Source organism: Aptenodytes forsteri, unplaced genomic scaffold (assembly GCF_000699145.1).
Source record: "Aptenodytes forsteri isolate BGI_AS27 unplaced genomic scaffold, ASM69914v1 Scaffold181, whole genome shotgun sequence".
Classification (NCBI taxonomy): Eukaryota; Metazoa; Chordata; class Aves; order Sphenisciformes; family Spheniscidae; genus Aptenodytes; species Aptenodytes forsteri.
The window spans coordinates 1871557-1889671 of NW_008795702.1; the positions used below are offsets into that span (position 1 = coordinate 1871557).

General features: G+C 36.9%; 1 protein-coding gene across 1 annotated transcript in view; it reads left to right on the forward strand.

Moving 5' to 3' along the window:
- CAMSAP2 (calmodulin regulated spectrin associated protein family member 2) overlaps positions 1 to 18096 on the forward strand; it is a 92870-nt gene extending 74774 nt beyond the window's left edge. Inside the window, exons 9-17 of the mRNA XM_019473108.1 lie at positions 2876 to 2946; positions 3463 to 3532; positions 4151 to 6362; positions 7453 to 7589; positions 8133 to 8353; positions 9386 to 9485; positions 11524 to 11639; positions 13425 to 13543; positions 15051 to 18096. Coding sequence (XP_019328653.1) covers positions 2876 to 2946; positions 3463 to 3532; positions 4151 to 6362; positions 7453 to 7589; positions 8133 to 8353; positions 9386 to 9485; positions 11524 to 11639; positions 13425 to 13543; positions 15051 to 15356 — 3352 coding nt within the window. The 3' untranslated portion in view covers positions 15357 to 18096. The remainder of the gene's footprint in view (positions 1 to 2875; positions 2947 to 3462; positions 3533 to 4150; positions 6363 to 7452; positions 7590 to 8132; positions 8354 to 9385; positions 9486 to 11523; positions 11640 to 13424; positions 13544 to 15050) is intronic.
- Positions 18097 to 18115: the final 19 nt, after the last annotated feature.

Consider the following 18115-nt stretch of genomic DNA (forward strand, 5'->3'; position numbering starts at 1 on the left):
AACTGACACAGAGAAGAAGGATAAAATGCATTTTAATTGGATATTCAGCAAATTGTTGGTTGCCAACCCAGCTAATCCTGTTCGGCCTTTTCTGTTGTTTTTGGGTGGGGTTTTTGGGGGGTGGGGTTGGGGTTTTTGGTTGGTTTTGGGGTTTGGTTGTTTGGGGGTTTTTTTAGTATTTAGGAAGCTATGCTGACTTTAATCAGGGAGTAGTATTTCTTACTATCATTAAAAGCTGTGATTCCGAATCTCTTTCCTGTGTGTATCTGAAGTGTTTCCCTTGTAGACAATGAAGTTATTTTAGTGTAAACTGAGCATATACGCCAGGAGAACAAGAAACGGTAGTTTTTGAACATATCTTTTGGAAGAGGGGTTCCCAAGGCCATTCTCACCTTGCAAAGCCAATGCAAGCAGTCCAACAAAGGACATGTAACCATGACTGTCCTACAGAACAGAGAAAGGTTTGCAGTAAAAATCACTACTTTTATGTGGCTTCCAACCTGATGTCCCCCTTTTAGAGCCCTTCATGAACAAAACTTCAGTGACTTACCTTTTAGAGGTTCTATGAAGATAGTAAATCATATGTCAGTTACACTTAAAAACAAATTAAGCTGAAGAAACAGAGTTCTGTGCCATACTTATTCTTGTGCTGTAGTGATAGCTGTGGAGAAGATTTTCTTTAAATATAAAGACAGTTAGTAGATGAATACTGGACAACACCACAGGAGAAGTCTATCTGTAGCCTTGACTCTGTAAAAACATCCCCACAGCTGAAGCCATTAACCATGTGTTTATCACTGCTCTGACAAATTCTGTCAGTAACAGTATTTTTTTCACACAAATAAATCTACCGTTTCTCTAAATGTGTACACTTTGTCTGTGCAGATGGTTTTGGCCTCTAAACTAAAGAGGACCGATTGGAAGTTTTACGATAAGCATCTGAATTCAATTCATGAACATTTAGAAAAGCCTTTACGTTTCTTAGTGCCATTACCATTCCAAATTTTAACTATCAAGTCTGTAAGTTGGCCACCAACGTGTTTTGTAATATTGCTTATGTTTCCTGAGACATGTTCTGAGATATAGTAAAAATCACGGGTGGTGGATTGCGTATTGTACTAGATCATCACAACACTGTTTTAGTGTCTCTACGACTGAGGGATATGGTTTTGCGTTGGAGTATTGTGAGAGCAATCCATGAGTAATAGAAAGAGCTATATCTTTCCTCATAAACTGGTGAACTTCATCCAACTTGATGATACTTCACTGTGTTGTAGGACAAAGGGAGGGGCCTAAGAAGTTATCTCAGATGATAGGAATCTAACACGCAGGCTGCAGGTTCCCTGGCAGAACGGACCTGACTGCAGCGTGTCGTGGTCCTGGCCTTCCTCCTTGTCCCGACTGCACGTTCCTGCCCCCTTGAGTGTTTGACATTGTCATTTCAGTGCACAAAGAGAAAAAAATAACCCAGTCGGAAAAAGTGAATGTTTTTCTGCTGGCTTAGCTTGTTGAAATGACTCAGAGGATCGGATGGAGAGCCAGATCCAGCGCAGAGGAGGGAGTGGGACTGTGGCGGCGAGCAGTTACGATGTCTGAGGTTGCCATGGAACCGCAGTCATCGTGCCAAAATCAGTCTTTCCTTGAGGGAAAAGGAAGTGTATAGATTTTCTTTGTGATAGCAAATTTTCACAGGCTGCTGGATGAAATTTTGAAAGCATGCTTTTCTTTTAAGATAATTTATAGACATTATATCTACGATTTTAAAATTTTCACAGAAATCTCAAATGCCATTTAAAACAGATATGTCACGTAGCCAGTGTGTAGTGTCATTAACACAAAAAATCAGGAATTTATGAGAACCTATTTTGAATAATATATACTTCTGAAAGATGCTTTTGTAGATTGTAAAACAACAATATTTTTCTTAAATTGACATGAATATGCTTCCCACAAACATTATTTAGAAATGTTTCTACAGCATACTGTATATAAACTATAAAAGCACTAAACAAATATTTTGAAAATTACTGATTGAAAAAAGGGAGTTTGGGAGTGTGCTCTTCAACTTGGTGAACAAAATTCAAAACAGGAGAGGATTTAATCCAGCATGTTTTTGAAGTCTGGCTTCTTTAGAAGTGTTTTACATACAAATGCATGCGTCTTTATGCATGTGTCTTTGTTCTGATCCTGAAGAAGCACCTTGATCAAAACATTGAATTATGTTAATCCTATTCTGGATTAACACAGCTGGTCTATTACAGACCTTCTCTATGAACAAAAAAAAAGTATCTGTTGTAAGTAAAAACAGAGGAAATCTTTGTTTTAGTAGTGAATATATTTTTTTCTATTTATAAAGTCATGTCTATCGCAAAATCTCCTTTATCCACTTCTAGCGCATATTGCAGTCCAGACACAAAGTAGAAGTTTCAGACTAAGCAACTGAAAAGAGAGATGCGTGAAAAGTGTGTGATATTAGCTGCAGTCACTCAGTTTTGAGGCCGGTAGGAACTGCCTCATTTTGCTCATGTTTATGTTTGGGGTTTTTGTGAAAATGAGAACATTCTAATAATGACATTTACATGAAATAAATCAGGAGACAAGTATGTTAACAAAACTAATGCTGCTCTGTGGCTGTTTGTGTAGGATAAATACCTTTTTGACTTGTTGTGTCTGTCTACATTAGGTCCGGTTAAAGGTAATAACAGTGTTCTCTTTTTAGTTCATAAATTAATATTTTGAGAATTACACCTCACTTTCCACCCTGTCATAAAAAATAAATCTGGTTTTGTGTTGGCCCAGGACATGAAGCCTGGTCGCCCTTTTGTAATGTGGCTTTTGATGTATCGCTTCTAAGTTAATGTCTCTTGCTTTATAGATTGGAAAGTCCAACTTACACACCATCTCACCAACTGCATACACCCCAGCAGCCTTATTCATCTGTTCCAGGTAACAGATTTGTAATTTACAAATGGGTGGAAGAGGCAATGAGACAAAGTGTCGTCTTCTGAGTAAATTGCTATCTTGCTTGTATTTATTCAAACATTATTTATGCAGAAATTACTGGGAGAGCTTTACATGAAAGGCTAATGAATGAGTTCTGTAATTTATAAAATGTACAGATGGGAAGTTTGTGTTTGCACCTCTTATATTGTGTATATTTTTTTAATTTCACTTTTCTTGATTATGTGGAATATGGCTTACAACAAGTATTTGTAGTATATTTTAGTAGTATTTATAGTGTATTTTACTCAATAGTAAATTCTTTGGGGGATGAGGGGTATAATACATAGTCAGGATGAAACTGACTCAGTTGCTCTACTTGTATTCTCAATATAAAACCACTTATTTTGCCATTGCAGTGTTCTAAGTAGTGAAGCAAACTAATTTGTTAAAGCAACAGAAGGTGATGTTAACATAATTTTTCACAGCAGTTACCTTGGGTTCTATTTTAATTTCACTTAGGAGTCATCAGAAGGTCCACATCAATGTCTTACGTAGATGGGTATGTAGGGACATGGCCCAAAGAAAAAAGGTAAGTAGTCTTACCATAAAAATTGGTTAAAAAATGATTATGTATTGGTCATAAATAGTAACAAATCCTCCATTGTAGTGTGGATTTTCAGAATCCTGGAATAAGAGTTCTTGTAAGGGACTTGCAAAAGTAGAAAAAGAAAGAGAAAACTGTATCATGGATTAAGAACTCGGTAATAGGAAACAAACTTCAGAATTTTTTTTTTTTTACATTGAAATGAGGTATATTTGAGATATTTGAATTGTTGGCATTAAATATGTTCACATTTACTCATTGCAATCAACTAACAGTGGTAAGAGTCACGTGGCTAATGAGCTCAGTAGTATTTAAACTTGTATAATTTTGTGGATAGGAAGAACAATCAGGCTGAATGCTTTGTTTTTCAGTTAGATCGGTCATAAACTCTTGATCTGTAGGGTGTAAACTAAAGTTAAAATGGAAAGAGTTATAGTGGTGGGGTATTCAGTAAGTGTAAATTGTGTGTCTTAAACAAAATACAGTACACCTAACAGTGCCCTTAATACTACAATCTTAAAATAATTTTAAAACAAAATGTGAATATTCATTATTATTAATCATGAGTTGCTCAGTTATTTCCTTTATTCTAATCTCTATTAGGTCATCTTTACATGGAGTTTCATTTGACATTTCTTTTGACAAAGAAAAAAGCATTCCGGTATCTACTCCAAACAGAGGAATTACTAGATCTGTGAGCAACGAAGGCCTTACACTAAACATCAACCGCGTGCCGAAGCATATTAGAAAAAATCTGTCCTTCAAACCAGTAAATGGAGAAGAGGAAAATCAAGATATTGAAGAGGAAAAGGACATGATAGCTCATAAAGACACAAAGGCCAATCAGTCTCTTAACACAAATCAAAAAAATGCCAATGAGAGCAGTCACTACAGGTTTCCAAACGGAGCTCTGCAAAACAGGGCAATTCTGGATGATTTTGGCAATCAAATTGAGACACCAAGCATTGAAGAGGCTTTGCAGATAATTCATGACACTGAAAAATCTCCCAGAGTTATCCAACCAGACCAAATTACAAATGGGTTCTTTCTTCACAATCAGGAAATGAGCATCTTGAATTCAAACATTAAAACAAATCAGTCTACCCCTGATATAATTACAGACACAAAAGGTGCTCTAAGTCCTGTGACTGACAATACAGAAGTAGATACCGGAATACACGTCCCTTCAGAAGATATTCCAGAGACGATGGATGAGGATTCTTCTTTGAGAGATTATACTGTAAGCATGGACTCTGACATGGAAGAACCATCTAAATTTCTCCAGGATTATGACATGCGAGCTAGCAATCACAGAGATCAATTAAGTCCCTGTCCCAGCTCAGTAAGTACTAAATCACAGGCAGGCAGCAGTGCTTCTTCAAGTTCGGGGGTTAAAATGACAAGCTTTGCAGAGCAGAAATTCAGGAAGTTGAATCACACAGATAGTAGAAGCAGTGGAAGCAGTTCTCAGAAAACCACACCGGAAGGTTCTGAGCTGAACATCCCTCATGTGGTTGCTTGGACTCATATTCCCGAGGAGGCATCTGTTCCTCAAGGAAGAGACACTACACAGTTACTGGCTTCTGAAATGGTACATCTTAGGATGAAGCTCGAGGAAAAGAGGCGAGCCATTGAAGCACAGAAGAAGAAAGTTGAAGCTGCATTCACGAAGCAGCGGCAGAAAATGGGAAGAACAGCATTTCTTAATGTTGTGAAAAAGAAAGGTGATGGAGTATCACCACTTCGAGAAGAAGCAGCAGGAGCTGAAGATGAGAAGGTATTCACTGACAGTAATAGGTTGAAAGAAAAAGAAATTCAAAAACCAGATGAACAAACTAGTAAGACTTCAGAATTAATAAAAGAAAACCCTGAAAATTCTCATAGCAAATGGTTAAAATCTCCTGCTACTCCTATGGATGCTGAAAAGCAATGGAATTTAGCAAGCCCCTCAGAAGAAAATTTTAATGAAGGAGATATATTAGAATATACAAAATCCATTGAAAAACTAAACTCTTCCCTACACTTTCTACAACAAGAAATGCAACGTCTGTCCCTTCAACAGGAGATGTTGATGCAGATGAGAGAGCAGCAGGCTTGGGTTATTTCTCCTCCTCAGCCTTCTCCTCAGAAGCAGGTTCGGGACTTTAAGTCTTCATCAAGGCAAATGGGAATTCCATCTCCCATTGTACCTTTCTCACAGGAATCTCCTCGCTCTACACATCAATCTCCACAGTCTTCCAACAGGAAGAATGCCTCTTTTCACATTAAAATGCAAAGGACTCCTAGGCCAAATGAACTGAAAATAACACCTCTAAATCGTACCTTGACTGCCCCACGGTCTGTGGATAGTCTTCCCCGTTTGAGGAGATTTTCTCCGAGTCAGGTTCCTATTCAGACTAGATCATTTGTTTGCTTTGGAGATGATGGTGAACATGTAGGTGAGCCTCAGTTAAGGGGAAATCTTTTGAAGGAAGTCAAGCCTACAGAAGAGGTAGCAAAAGAAGAAGGACCAAAATTGCTGAAACAGTGTGAACAGAAGTTGGAAGAAAAGGAGATTAAGCCTATTGAATCTAATGTTTCTGAAGTATTATCTCAGCCTATCACAGAAACTGTCTGCCTCACCCCAAATGAAGATCAGCTAAGCCAACCGATTTTACCAACACCAGCTCCCAAAACAGCTAACTTAATTGAAGTTTCCCTATCAGATTTGAAGCCACCAGAAAAAACTGAAGTATCTGTTGAGAAATATGAAGGTGAGAGTGATAAAGAACAATTTGAGGATGACCAAAAAGTGTGTTGTGGATTCTTTTTTAAGGTAAGAGAACTAGTGGATGTGTATGTCTGCTATTAAGCTTCCTTTGAAAGGGAACTTCTTAATTCAGATAAGGATTTCAGTGATGACTTTCCACTGAAGTCAAAGCAGATGGTTCTGCAACTCTAAATGTACAAGCACTTGATGATTAATTTGGCATCATAAGAGTGGTGAGATTGTACCATACTGCAGTTCTGAGCATGCCAGAGTATCCCTTTCCATTCATAGTTGTGGAAGAGTGCTTGGAGTTTTTGGTGAGGAAGATGCATGCTGAATGTAGATTTATTTTTAACATAAGCTTTGGTAACCTTAATTAAACATGCTCACATCTCACCCTCACTTCCCCATCCCACCCCCAAATTTAACTAAAAGTTTTTGAAGTACATAACAGCCTGCATTTTTTTAAATGTCGAATGTCTCTGAGTTGCACTTTGGACAGCCTTTTTGGCTGGCTAAGGAAGTATAGTCTTCCGAGACTCCCTTTTGAAGTTGGTATTTGGGAGCACTCCCTCTTGTCTTATTAAAGTTATGTTCAGACAAGCTTTTAACTATAATGCACATTGTAAGAGAGCGGTCTAGACACTGAAAGCCATCAAGATTTTGAATTTCCATCTTGGAATACCCCAAAACCTTGTATCGCGTATCTGAGATGCGCCTTGCTTGTCTGGAAGCATTCTTCAGTCCTACCAAAACACCTGGCTTGATCAGCAAAAGTTACTCCTGTATGCTGCATGGTTATTGCTTTTTGTGATAAATTACCTTCATCTCCATACATGTAGAATCTTCCGAAGCTGAATACAGAAGTTTATGCAGCGTGGGATCTGACTCTAAACTAAAATATTTCACTTAGCAAGTTTTCTCATATCAGTGTTGAATTTTATGTTTGACTTAGGAAGGAAAAATTCCTTTATGAAAAGTTTTTAGTAGCCTTAAGAAAAATTGTTTAAAATAAATTTATTTCAAATATTGCAAAGGTATGTTAGTATATTGTAACCCAGTGTACAGAAGTGTCTAATGACTTGGCAAAATCAGTGCTGAATTTAGAGATCTTAATATTTTTGGGTCCTTTTCCTTCAAATACTGTTGCTGCTAGGATGATCAAAAGGCAGAAAATGATATGGCAATGAAACGAGCAGCATTATTGGAGAAGCGTTTGAGAAGGGAAAGAGAGACTCTGCTTCGAAAGCAGCAGCTGGAAGCAGAACTAGAACATAAGAAGGAAGAGACAAGGTAAAACTACATGTCCTGATCCAAATTATTAATAACAGTGAACATAAAAATGTCTGGTTTAGTTAAAAGTGGAACTTCAATGTCAAAAAATTGCATCTTAACATCCAAGATATTTAATCCTAGAGCCAGATGTGCTGAGGAGCCCAGCTGAAGACACATGCCAGCTGGCAGGTGGCATCAGTCTGTAGCTCAGACTCAACCCATGAGCCCTGCTGGCCTGAGTGAAGCTCCTCGGAGCACTGCCCTGCCCTGCCCTTTATATTCTGAGGGAGAGCGTATCACTTTGGGCTTCTTTCTGCACAAATGCACAATGCTCGCTCAGTTACAGCAGTCACGCTAATAAACATGGTTTTGACTTTACTAGTAACAGTATCCCAAAAAGTTTAAACTGGCTGAAAATTGTAAAAAAAGCAAGTTCCTCTTACTGATGTCTGAGAAGTCTAAAGTTCCAAAAATCTGATGCCTGTGTTGTCCTCACTGTCCTAGCTAAAACTGTTAATTTGGAAAGTTTCTACTGCTGAATTTATTTGATAATTTTTTTAGACGCAAAACAGAAGAAGAACGTCAGAAGAAGGAGGATGAACGAGCACGGCGAGAATTTATAAAGCAGGAATATATGAGAAGGAAACAACTAAAGCTTATGGAAGAAATGGATACTGTCATAAAGCCACGTTCCCTCTCAATCAAACAAAAAAAGCCACGTCCAAAATCCATTCACAGAGATCATATCGAATCACCTAAGACGCCAATCAAAGGTCCACCAGGTAACAAATGTTCATGTGGGAAAAGAGTCTGTTCATGCTAAAACACCAGCTTGTTGTTTGGTACTAACAAGCACGTGCATTTATTAGTGCCTTGTGCTAAATTGAAGCTGCACGTGACCAAACTGGAAAGCAAAATTTGCCAATAGAAGTTAAAAGATGAGTGTCGCTTACCTGCTATGCATGCATGCATATATCGACAAACAAAAAGGTTAACTGTATGAAAACCCAGTGGAAGCACCAACGTGTGTTGCAAGTTTCATGCGCACCCATGTGTTTTTCACTAACCTCTTCTTGCACCTGTAGAGCTAAGAATGAATAAAAGTTGGGAGATAAGAGATGGATAGATAAAATGGTGATCGTAAGGTAAGAGTACTTAAACTCCCGCTTAATACAGACAAAATTAAAATGAAAAAGTTACTTTTTAATTTCATGTGTTTTTCTATTTCGCACGCTTACCTACTGCATGTATAGTTATGAACATAGCAACACTAATCATGTGGAACAATTTAGCACTCTTTTAGATATGATGTAACTGCAGTACTGATTGGAAGAAGTATTGCCAATTTACAGTTAGAAAAAAGTAACCAGACCGCTCAGTGATCCTTTTTGTTACAGCATCGTTATTCTGCTGCATTTTCTCTAGCTACTTCCCTCCACCTTCCAGTGTAATTTAAAGTATTCCCTTAACACCTTCTGAGAATCCACCCCAAGCTTTAAGTTAAGTCTCTTAAGCGCTCTTTCATGAGGGCTTATTAACTTTGATTGCATTCTTGATTTGCGTAGTGCCAATATTCCCATGTCCATGCTTCACATTAATGCTTAGTCTGAGACCATCGCAGGTGGCTGCAAATGGCTGGGTGTCAGCAAGTGTTTAGGTGAAGCGCACCACATATGCATGCAGGTATATCATGTACGAGTGTAAGAGTCTCGTATATAAGAGCTCTTACCGACTTTCTGATGCTGGTGTTGGGTCTAATGAACAGACTCTACTACTTGCATAGGTTTATAAGCTTTAACTTTGTTTTTATCCAGGTTCACAGCTTTATCGTGTTTTTTCAGTATCTAGTCTTTCATTGGCATCGCTGAATACAGGGGACAATGAGAGTGTGCAGTCAGGCAAGAGAACACCAAGGTAAAGCTAAAATAACCGTTTCATTTAATAAAATTTGATAATCAGCTATGTAAAACTAGCATGAATTTTAAAGAGGTCATGTATATATTGTGTACTCCAAGAACAGGTATGTTTTCCTGATTTGAGACATTGATTGTCTCCACTGTCAGGCATTAGGGAACCAAGCCATGATCATTTGTTTCACAAATTTTACCAAGTAAACCAGTTGGGCAGCTATAAATGAGGTCAAAACAAAATGCTATTCACACAGCCTTTTTAATTCACCTGCTTGTATTTAAGTCTCAACTTGTGGATATTTTATTAAACCTGTATGCTATGTGCAGCTACATAGTTTCTTTTCTTTTTTTAACATAGAAGCTTCTTTTCTGTTTTTTTCCCCTTAACAGTCGTACAGGGAAGTATTAAATGTTCGCTAGGACTTCAGCCCTTTCCAAACGCCAGAATTTATTTTTCATTAAAAATTACCTGAAAATGAAATAAAAAGAGAATAACAGAAAGTTCTTAATTTTATGCACAAAATCCATATTATAATTCAGAGGAAAATTATTATTTCTGTGTAACTACTTAATTATATTCAGAGAAATACTATTTTTTTTTTTTGTACAGAAAAGAAGTAGGGAAGAAAGGCGAACTGGGAGAAGGGGGTTGATAAGGAGTACTACATGTTACGCTATCACATGTCATGTTTTCATGGCCACTATGCATCACTCATCAACTCTGACATGCCTGCAGCCGTTTTCAGTTGACTTGTCAATTTCCTTGATGTCTTGAGAACTGGCTTTCTGGTTATTACATAGGAAACGTTAATAGAACGATCCAAGTAGCGTAACATCTCATGTCACCTCTTAAAAATGATCAGTTTTAATTGAGGGGGGGATTTCTTCCAGCTATATTAGCTATTAGAAAAGGCTTGATGTTGTTTATCTACACAGACTATACAGGAGATGACCCCTATCTATGTAGTTTTAGTCGTACAGTGCTGTACTATGCTTGTAATGAACAGTACATCTTCCTCTGGCTTTGGATTTGATTTAGGGGGTTGAGACTTTTAAAACATGATAAAATTCAGTACAAATTGCTGAAAGTAACAGAGCTGAAAGAATTTTCAGTATCTTTCCAGACCCATACTTTCACCTTTTCCTCGCATCAGAATTGTCTTGTGATGATCACACTGAGTGAATTTCAGTGACACCTTTGAGGTCTCCTTCATGCAGGTGCTAATATCCCACAAAAGGTGTAGGACATACTATAAATTGAATTTTCATCTATTGCTGATTTTACTGGAAGTTGGTGTGCAGATAAATGTTATTATAATACCACTTTTTTCCTTATTCTTTGCTAGTAGTGCCTTTCTTCTCGCTTAGAAAACCTTTCATTCCAAGCTGAAAATTTGACTGGCTTTTGCAGCAGCCACAATCAAAAAAACTTTAAATATCTTGTAATAATTTAAGAAAATGTGACAATCTTGCTTAGACCTTTAAATGCAAAACTATTCGCATTTGAGTGCAGACACAGCCTGAAGAATTACAGCACCAGAAGTTACTGCTTGTGAAAACAAAAATTAGAACGGAAATTGTTTTGCTGTCTTAAGTACAGCAGTTCTCACTGCCAATTGTTGTAACGATAAGTACAAATGAACTAAATTTTTACTTCACATTCATCATTCTATCAACTGGTTTGTTTGCTACATGAGATAATATTGTTTTGCTAGTACCAGTGTAAAAGTAACCCGAATTCCCACTTAGTAATAATACTCCACAACCTAGAATATCTGTGAGGTTTCTGTCCCTCAGATGCAGTCCCAAAAACTTAGTAACATCCACCTCGCCTAAATACCAACTTCTTGCATCACTCAAAATACTTTATACAGAACGTGAACTCAGTGATCCGTTAATTTCTTCCGTACATATTGTGCATTTAGGTTTATAGTCTACAATTCAAATCATTGTGTTCTGCCTTAATACAGTTTGCCTTCCTTTCGTATTGGAAGGCTTCTCTTTTGTAAATTTTTTTAATAGATTTTAAAATTAATGCTTAGGTCTGAGTCTGTGGAAGGATTCTTATCTCCAAGTCGCTGTGGTAGTCGTAATGGAGAAAAAGATTGGGAAAACGCATCTACAACTTCCTCAGTCGCCTCTGCTACAGAATACACAGGTCAGTGACAACAACATTCAGAAAAGTACCTGGCTATTAGTGGTTCTATGCATGAAAAGTTTTCAATTATCTTTATTTGGTTTCCTAAACCTTGATTGAGGACGCTTTCATAGAAATGTTACTTTCACCTCCTTTAAAATAGATGGTAATAATACAGGGTTAAAATTTCAAATCCAAAATAAAAGTATTGACTCGGTAGCATTTGTGATAACCAGAATAAACTGCAGTTAGGCTCAGAACAGCAAACGGGCTCACAGGTCACTGTGCACTTCAGTAGTCTCTCTAGCAAAGCAAGAAGAGTTGAAATTTAAGCTCAATTTAGAATAGAGTTACAAAAAGCAAAAACCAAATTGCAACAGGAAAAATATCTGCTTAGTAACGTGAATTTAGCTATGCTGCACCCTTTGTTTCCAAACAGATCCTTTGTTGTTTATTAAAAACTTTACAATTTGACTTCTAATTCTTTATTATATTATGAGTCAAATAATAATGGTATCTTCATCCCTTTGCTCCAAATATACTGCATGTGGTATTGCAAAGACCTTGCGTCGTCAGGATTATAAAAGCTCCATTTTTGCCTACCTAATATCGCTTTGGTAAAGAGGAAAATAGGTTAGGTATTTCCAATAAACTGTTAGGGAGATCAGGTTTGCTTGATGGGCCTGCATAGCTCACTCTGTGCTGGCAAATGTTTGTTTTTAAAATAATCTTATCTCCTGTCCGCTGAAATGACTACAGTCTGGAAAGGCAAAGCGTTCATTCTGAAAATCAGAAAGTACGTACCTGTTTTTAAACCATGAAACTTCAGCCAGTTTGTGCCACGTGCATGTCAAATGAAATTACAGGAGGGATAGCGAGACTTTGCTCGGGAGGTCTTGCTGAGTTTTCTCATGAAGACCCATAGTGCTGAAGATCATCTTTTAATGATTATTATGTAGAGTTTATTTTTAAATGAAGGAATATACAGTTCCTAGGAATTGAACAGAAGGCTTTTTTCACATGATTTACTATCTTCACTCAGTCAGTCAGGTTTCATACAGGTTTTTTGTGTTGATTCTAGGCTTTTTTCCCCCCAAAGCGTAGACAAACTGAGATTTAATCTTAAATTTAATTGGTAATTGCTTGTATATTATGTTCCTTTCTGAGACTCGGAATTGGTACTTACATGTTGGTGGGTTTTTTTTTTTTCAAATGGTCTTGACACAGGCATGCATATATTTCAGAAATTAAAACAGAGGAGATTTCTCCTTCAACCAAATGAATCAAGTCTTTTTACAGACAGAATAATCTGACAAGTGTCAGGCCAGATCTTTTACCCCTGGTTTTGGGTAAAACATTTCTGGAATTCCAGGGTGGACAGGCTATACAGTTACTGTAAGCACTGCATCAGCTTCATTGTTATACCTCTCACCCTTGAAGTCACAGGTGTAGATGAAGAAAAAGAAAGAATTTTCTCCCTCCTGGACGACTGAAGTTCTAGTTAGAAAATGCAAAATGTTTTGTTGTTTATAGAAAAGGTCCTCTGAGAGAAAATATACTTGCCAAGACTGCCAATAATAATGGTTTAATAACGAAAGACACATTTGTAAGCAAATTCAGTAACAGCTGAAAGAATGACATTTTACTTGTTTGTGAAATTTGTGGTCTAGCCTAATTCTGTTTTATTCCTGGATTTGTATTTTTATGCATGCAAAAGATCCATACCAGAAGCGCTTCACAGCATTTAAAGAAACTCTTTGTTGGACTATTGATTAACTTAGCTGATGTGTCATTCCTCCCCCATAGGACCAAAGCTCTTCAAAGAACCCAGTGCTAAATCCAATAAGTATATAATTCAGAATGCACTGGCACATTGCTGCTTGGCTGGAAAAGTAAATGAAGGTCAAAAGAAAAAGATCCTGGAGGTAAGGGTGTTTTTTCCCTGAAAGCATAAACACCGAAGTCAAACCACAGTCAGGCATTGGGAAGACACTCAAGTATAAATGCAAATATCGAAAGGAATCCTCTCAGGTTATGCCAGCTCTTAGTGAAAGGCTTGAGTAACTTCTGTGACTTGCTTGCTGTGTAGACAGAAAGGTTCTCTAGTACTGTAGAAACAATAGCTGTCACATTGTACATGCAGCACAGGAAGCTGAATTAATTGACATGTTAATTAATAGTTACTGCTTGTTTAATGTGGGACCTTCAATATGTAGACTTTTATAATTTGCTCACAAACTTGTTTTCCGTGACGTGAAAAATATCCACCTTATACATACAGATCCTTGGATTGAGACCTTTGGAACTAAAGCACAGCTCTCATGAACAGAAGGAGCTGAAGTACATCCCTCCTAGGCTTTTCTCCAGTTTCCAAGCAGTAGGGCAAATTCAGGAGTTTCTACTACAGAAAGGTGCCTTCCAGCCTTTTCTCTTACACTGGTATAAACCTTTCTGAAGATGCACAAATATTGTAAGGGTGAGAACTCGGGGACCAGTGTGTTTCCATGCAAAAGGAATAACATGGGTTGAGAGTAATGGGACTGTCCCTTTTACCAACTGTGATAAATTTGACAGATTAAAAAGATCAAAGAACACAGGTACTTGGAATCTGGATTTAATTCCTTTTCCAGAATAAATTTCACGATAGTGTTTCTTGCCCTTTCTTCTCTCTTTGTAATTCTTCTGCATTCATGCCTGGATGCTGCCTTCTCTGTCTTTCCAGCTACTTTTTGGAAATAACAAGTGAGAAATCAAGACATCCTCTTTCAGTTCACGTAACTGGGAGCATAATAAGCCCCAGAAATCCCAGGAAAGAACAGCTCTAAAAAGGTCACGCTTAACTCTAGGATGCAGCATACATCACTTGGTAGAAGCTGTACATGTTCAGGGCACGTGTCCCGTAGAAGTTGTGCTGGCTGGCATAGGAATCCGAAGGTTTCGGCTAATAAAGAACCCTTGCTTAATACACTTCAACTGACTTTATGGTTTGACCAAACTTGAATGGATTTTAGGGATGAGTGAAACTCCGTTTCAGCACTGGAGGATCTTTCAGGCACCTCTAGAGGTATCTAAATTTCCTGTTCCCAAACTCGCAACTATTAGACCTGCTTGATGAAATGGATCAAAGAACTTTTATTTGGTCTACAAAAAATGTGTTAGGATGTCTGTTCTTGAGGTGCAGCTAAACAAGTATAGCTGAAATTGTCTAATGTTTTGCTTGAGAAAGATAGCTACCTTATCAAAATTCAGATAGGTGAAGCTTAGCAAATGCTAATGATTGAAAATAAGGTCTTTTAGTGGACAGTTAGACATAAGTTTCAGCTCTGGTAGAAAACAAATTGAAAATGACACAATCCAATGATTTTGAATGTTTTCTAACTACAATGCAAAATTCATATTGTGAATCTCTTTCTTTCTTTCTTTCTTTTAAAGGAAATGGAAAAATCTGATGCAAATAATTTCTTAATCTTGTTCCGGGATTCAGGCTGCCAGTTCCGATCTCTGTATACATACTGCCCTGATACTGAAGAAATCAATAAATTAACGGGAATAGGTCCCAAATCTATCACAAAGAAAATGATAGAGGGACTGTATAAATACAACTCTGACAGGAAGCAATTTAGCCACATACCTGCTAAAACTTTGTCTGCCAGTGTTGATGCGATTACCATTCACAGCCATTTGTGGCAAACCAAGAGACCAGTAACTCCTAAGAAACTTTTACCCACCAAGGCATAGTAGATGGGAAAAAATTTGCTTCAGACAATTATGATAAACTTGCACTTCATCTTTACTGCCTATAGGAAATAGATTTCTAGTTGCCAACGAGACTCTTAGAACTCAAAACTGGACACCAAGTTCTATTATCATGTCCAACTGGAATGTAAACACAGTGTTTAGGAGTGCAGAAGATTATCGCTTAGGTGAATAATTATGAGTGATTACAGAAATGTTTGACTTGTGTGGAGATTTGTATGTGCTAATACAATATATAGAGTATATTTGCTCTGTATTTTGATTAGATACACTGAAGCACTGAATGTTCCTCTTTAGTGACTCAAACTACATTTTTTTACATCTGTTGCCTTATATGTTTGTATTTGTGCTTGTCTTGAAGTATTTTTTCTTTCACTAAAGAAGTACTTCTTAATATTCTCAATACCATTGAACTTTGCATACTGACTTATAGTAAGGACTGAATGGTAAGTTGTATGTCACTGAAGAACAGCTGAATGGATCTGTTCTGCAAGATCCTTATTGTGTGCCGTAACAAAATCAAGATTCGTTCCCCTGAGCATTTATAATTCTTTTTCAATTAAATAATACTGATTTGCTTCTAGACTAAATGGTGAAGGAAAAACCTTTGAACTGCTTGAAGTTTCCTTCAAATGAATTATTTAACAACTCAGGGTATAGTTAGGTGATGCAGTTGCTCCTGTTTCAGTAAGTCACCATCTGAGATGTGATGACTGACCACGTGCATGTTCATAACACCATTAAAACGCAAAGTCAAAAGATTTGGTAGACCTCTCAAACAGTTTAAGCAAATGTGCGTTGTTTTGCATTGTTCCAGATGAAGAGCGAGCACACGGTCAGGTACTGCTTCTCCAAGGAAGGAACAGGAACTTGTGAAACATTCAGAACTAGATCCCTGATGTTTGCCTGACAGAATGCTAAAAATATTCAGAAGAATCACAGAATTCACAAAGTCACAAATCTTTCAGAAGTCGTGTGTCTCATTCCCATTCATTTTCAGATCCAGGCCACTGTCTGTTCTTCCTGCCTTCAGATCTGCCAGCTCAGACTTAAATCAATTTTCTAGGGAACAGACATCTGATAAGAATTTTCAGTGTGTCTTGGTGAATTGTTTTTTTGACACGATCTAACAGATGTCATCTTGTGACACTTGGCAGTTTTAAATACGTATGGCAAAAAAGCCTAAGTGACATTTCAATAAATTTATAATATGACCATTTACAAAAACAAACTCTAGGCATACATCAGTATTATTTATAAAGGGCTGCATTTTATTTCAAAACAGTGTTTGATTATTTTATAGATCACTATTCCGTTTCAGTGTTTGTTTCTCCTATAATTTGCTTTTAACGTAGCACTGTTCTGAAAATACAAGAAGAAACTACAAACTTGAAGCCTCCCCTAAATCTGTGGCTATTTTGATAATGTACACCAGAGGATTTGTTGGGGGAAAAAAAAAAATCTCATTCTCAGGAAAAGACTTGAATGATTTGTGATTCTGTTCTGTTTCAGTGTTGTGACAACTACATTAACATAAGACAGTATTGTGCTGTAAGTATGTAGTCCATTCTGTTTCATGGGGAGACTAAAACTATGTTCATATTTCTCTCGTTAAACTGCTTTGAGGGAAACTATGCCTCACTACGATGATGTGCTCGTTTACTTATATAAAAGATGCACAGGAATGAGATGTCATTAAGCGGTTTAGAACAGTACTTTTTTTAAATTATTATAAGGCCTTAGGCATCAATGCATCTGGGTTATAAACATTTTCTCAAAAATGCTGTCAGTTTTACTGTAATTTATGTTCTTATATTTATGTATATTTGTTAAAACTGTAAAAAAAAGAAAAAACACTTTAAAATACATGTTTAATATGTATGTGGCTCAAAACTATTTGTGGTTGGCTGATTCCTACTGTTTGCATGTGTATCACCAGGATATGTAACTCTTCTATTTCAAGTGTGTATATATTGTGTATATAGGATATAAATAATATTGAAAAGGGGGAAAGAGGGTTTGCACATTCTGCCTGTTAGACAGTTCCTACGAATACCATTGTAGGAACCTCTTGAATAACAATATGAAACTGTGTATAATAGTGATTCAAGAAACTGGGAGGTTGGAATTAACTGATACACGTATGGTGAATAACTTCAGAAAAAGTTTTATCATGGGAGGCTTTTTATTTCGAAAATCTGTACTATGATTTAACTGAAGATTTGCAACACCATAGAGATACACGCATCGATCAAATCAAAGTGAGCTTAAATACATGACAGGAGTTCTTGGAGTCATTTTAAATATATCTGAATGTATGATGAAATTTACATTTGTCAACAGGTTACAGATTTGTGCAATGTCTAAAAGTAGAATGTGAATAATGCAGTTGAAAATTTCATTGCTCGCAGTATAAAGTTTTACTTAATACAGGAAAAGTAAAGCTAGATACGCTTTTCCTTTTTAAGCCTGCAAATTTTCTAATTACAGTGGATCTTTGGTTGGGATCATGTTTAAAAAAAGGAAAAAAAGAAAAAACAGAAAAAAAAAAATAAAGGAAGCTTTCCATGAAGGCCAGTATTTATCACTGACCTTTTCAGAACACACTGGTGCTTTCATCAGGGGTATTATTATTGTTGCTATGACTGAATTGCCAAACTCTCGTCTTAGTTTTTGGAGCAAAATTTCATATTCTAACAGTCATAATAGCTACTGATTTTTTTTTTTTTTTTGTAATGTTA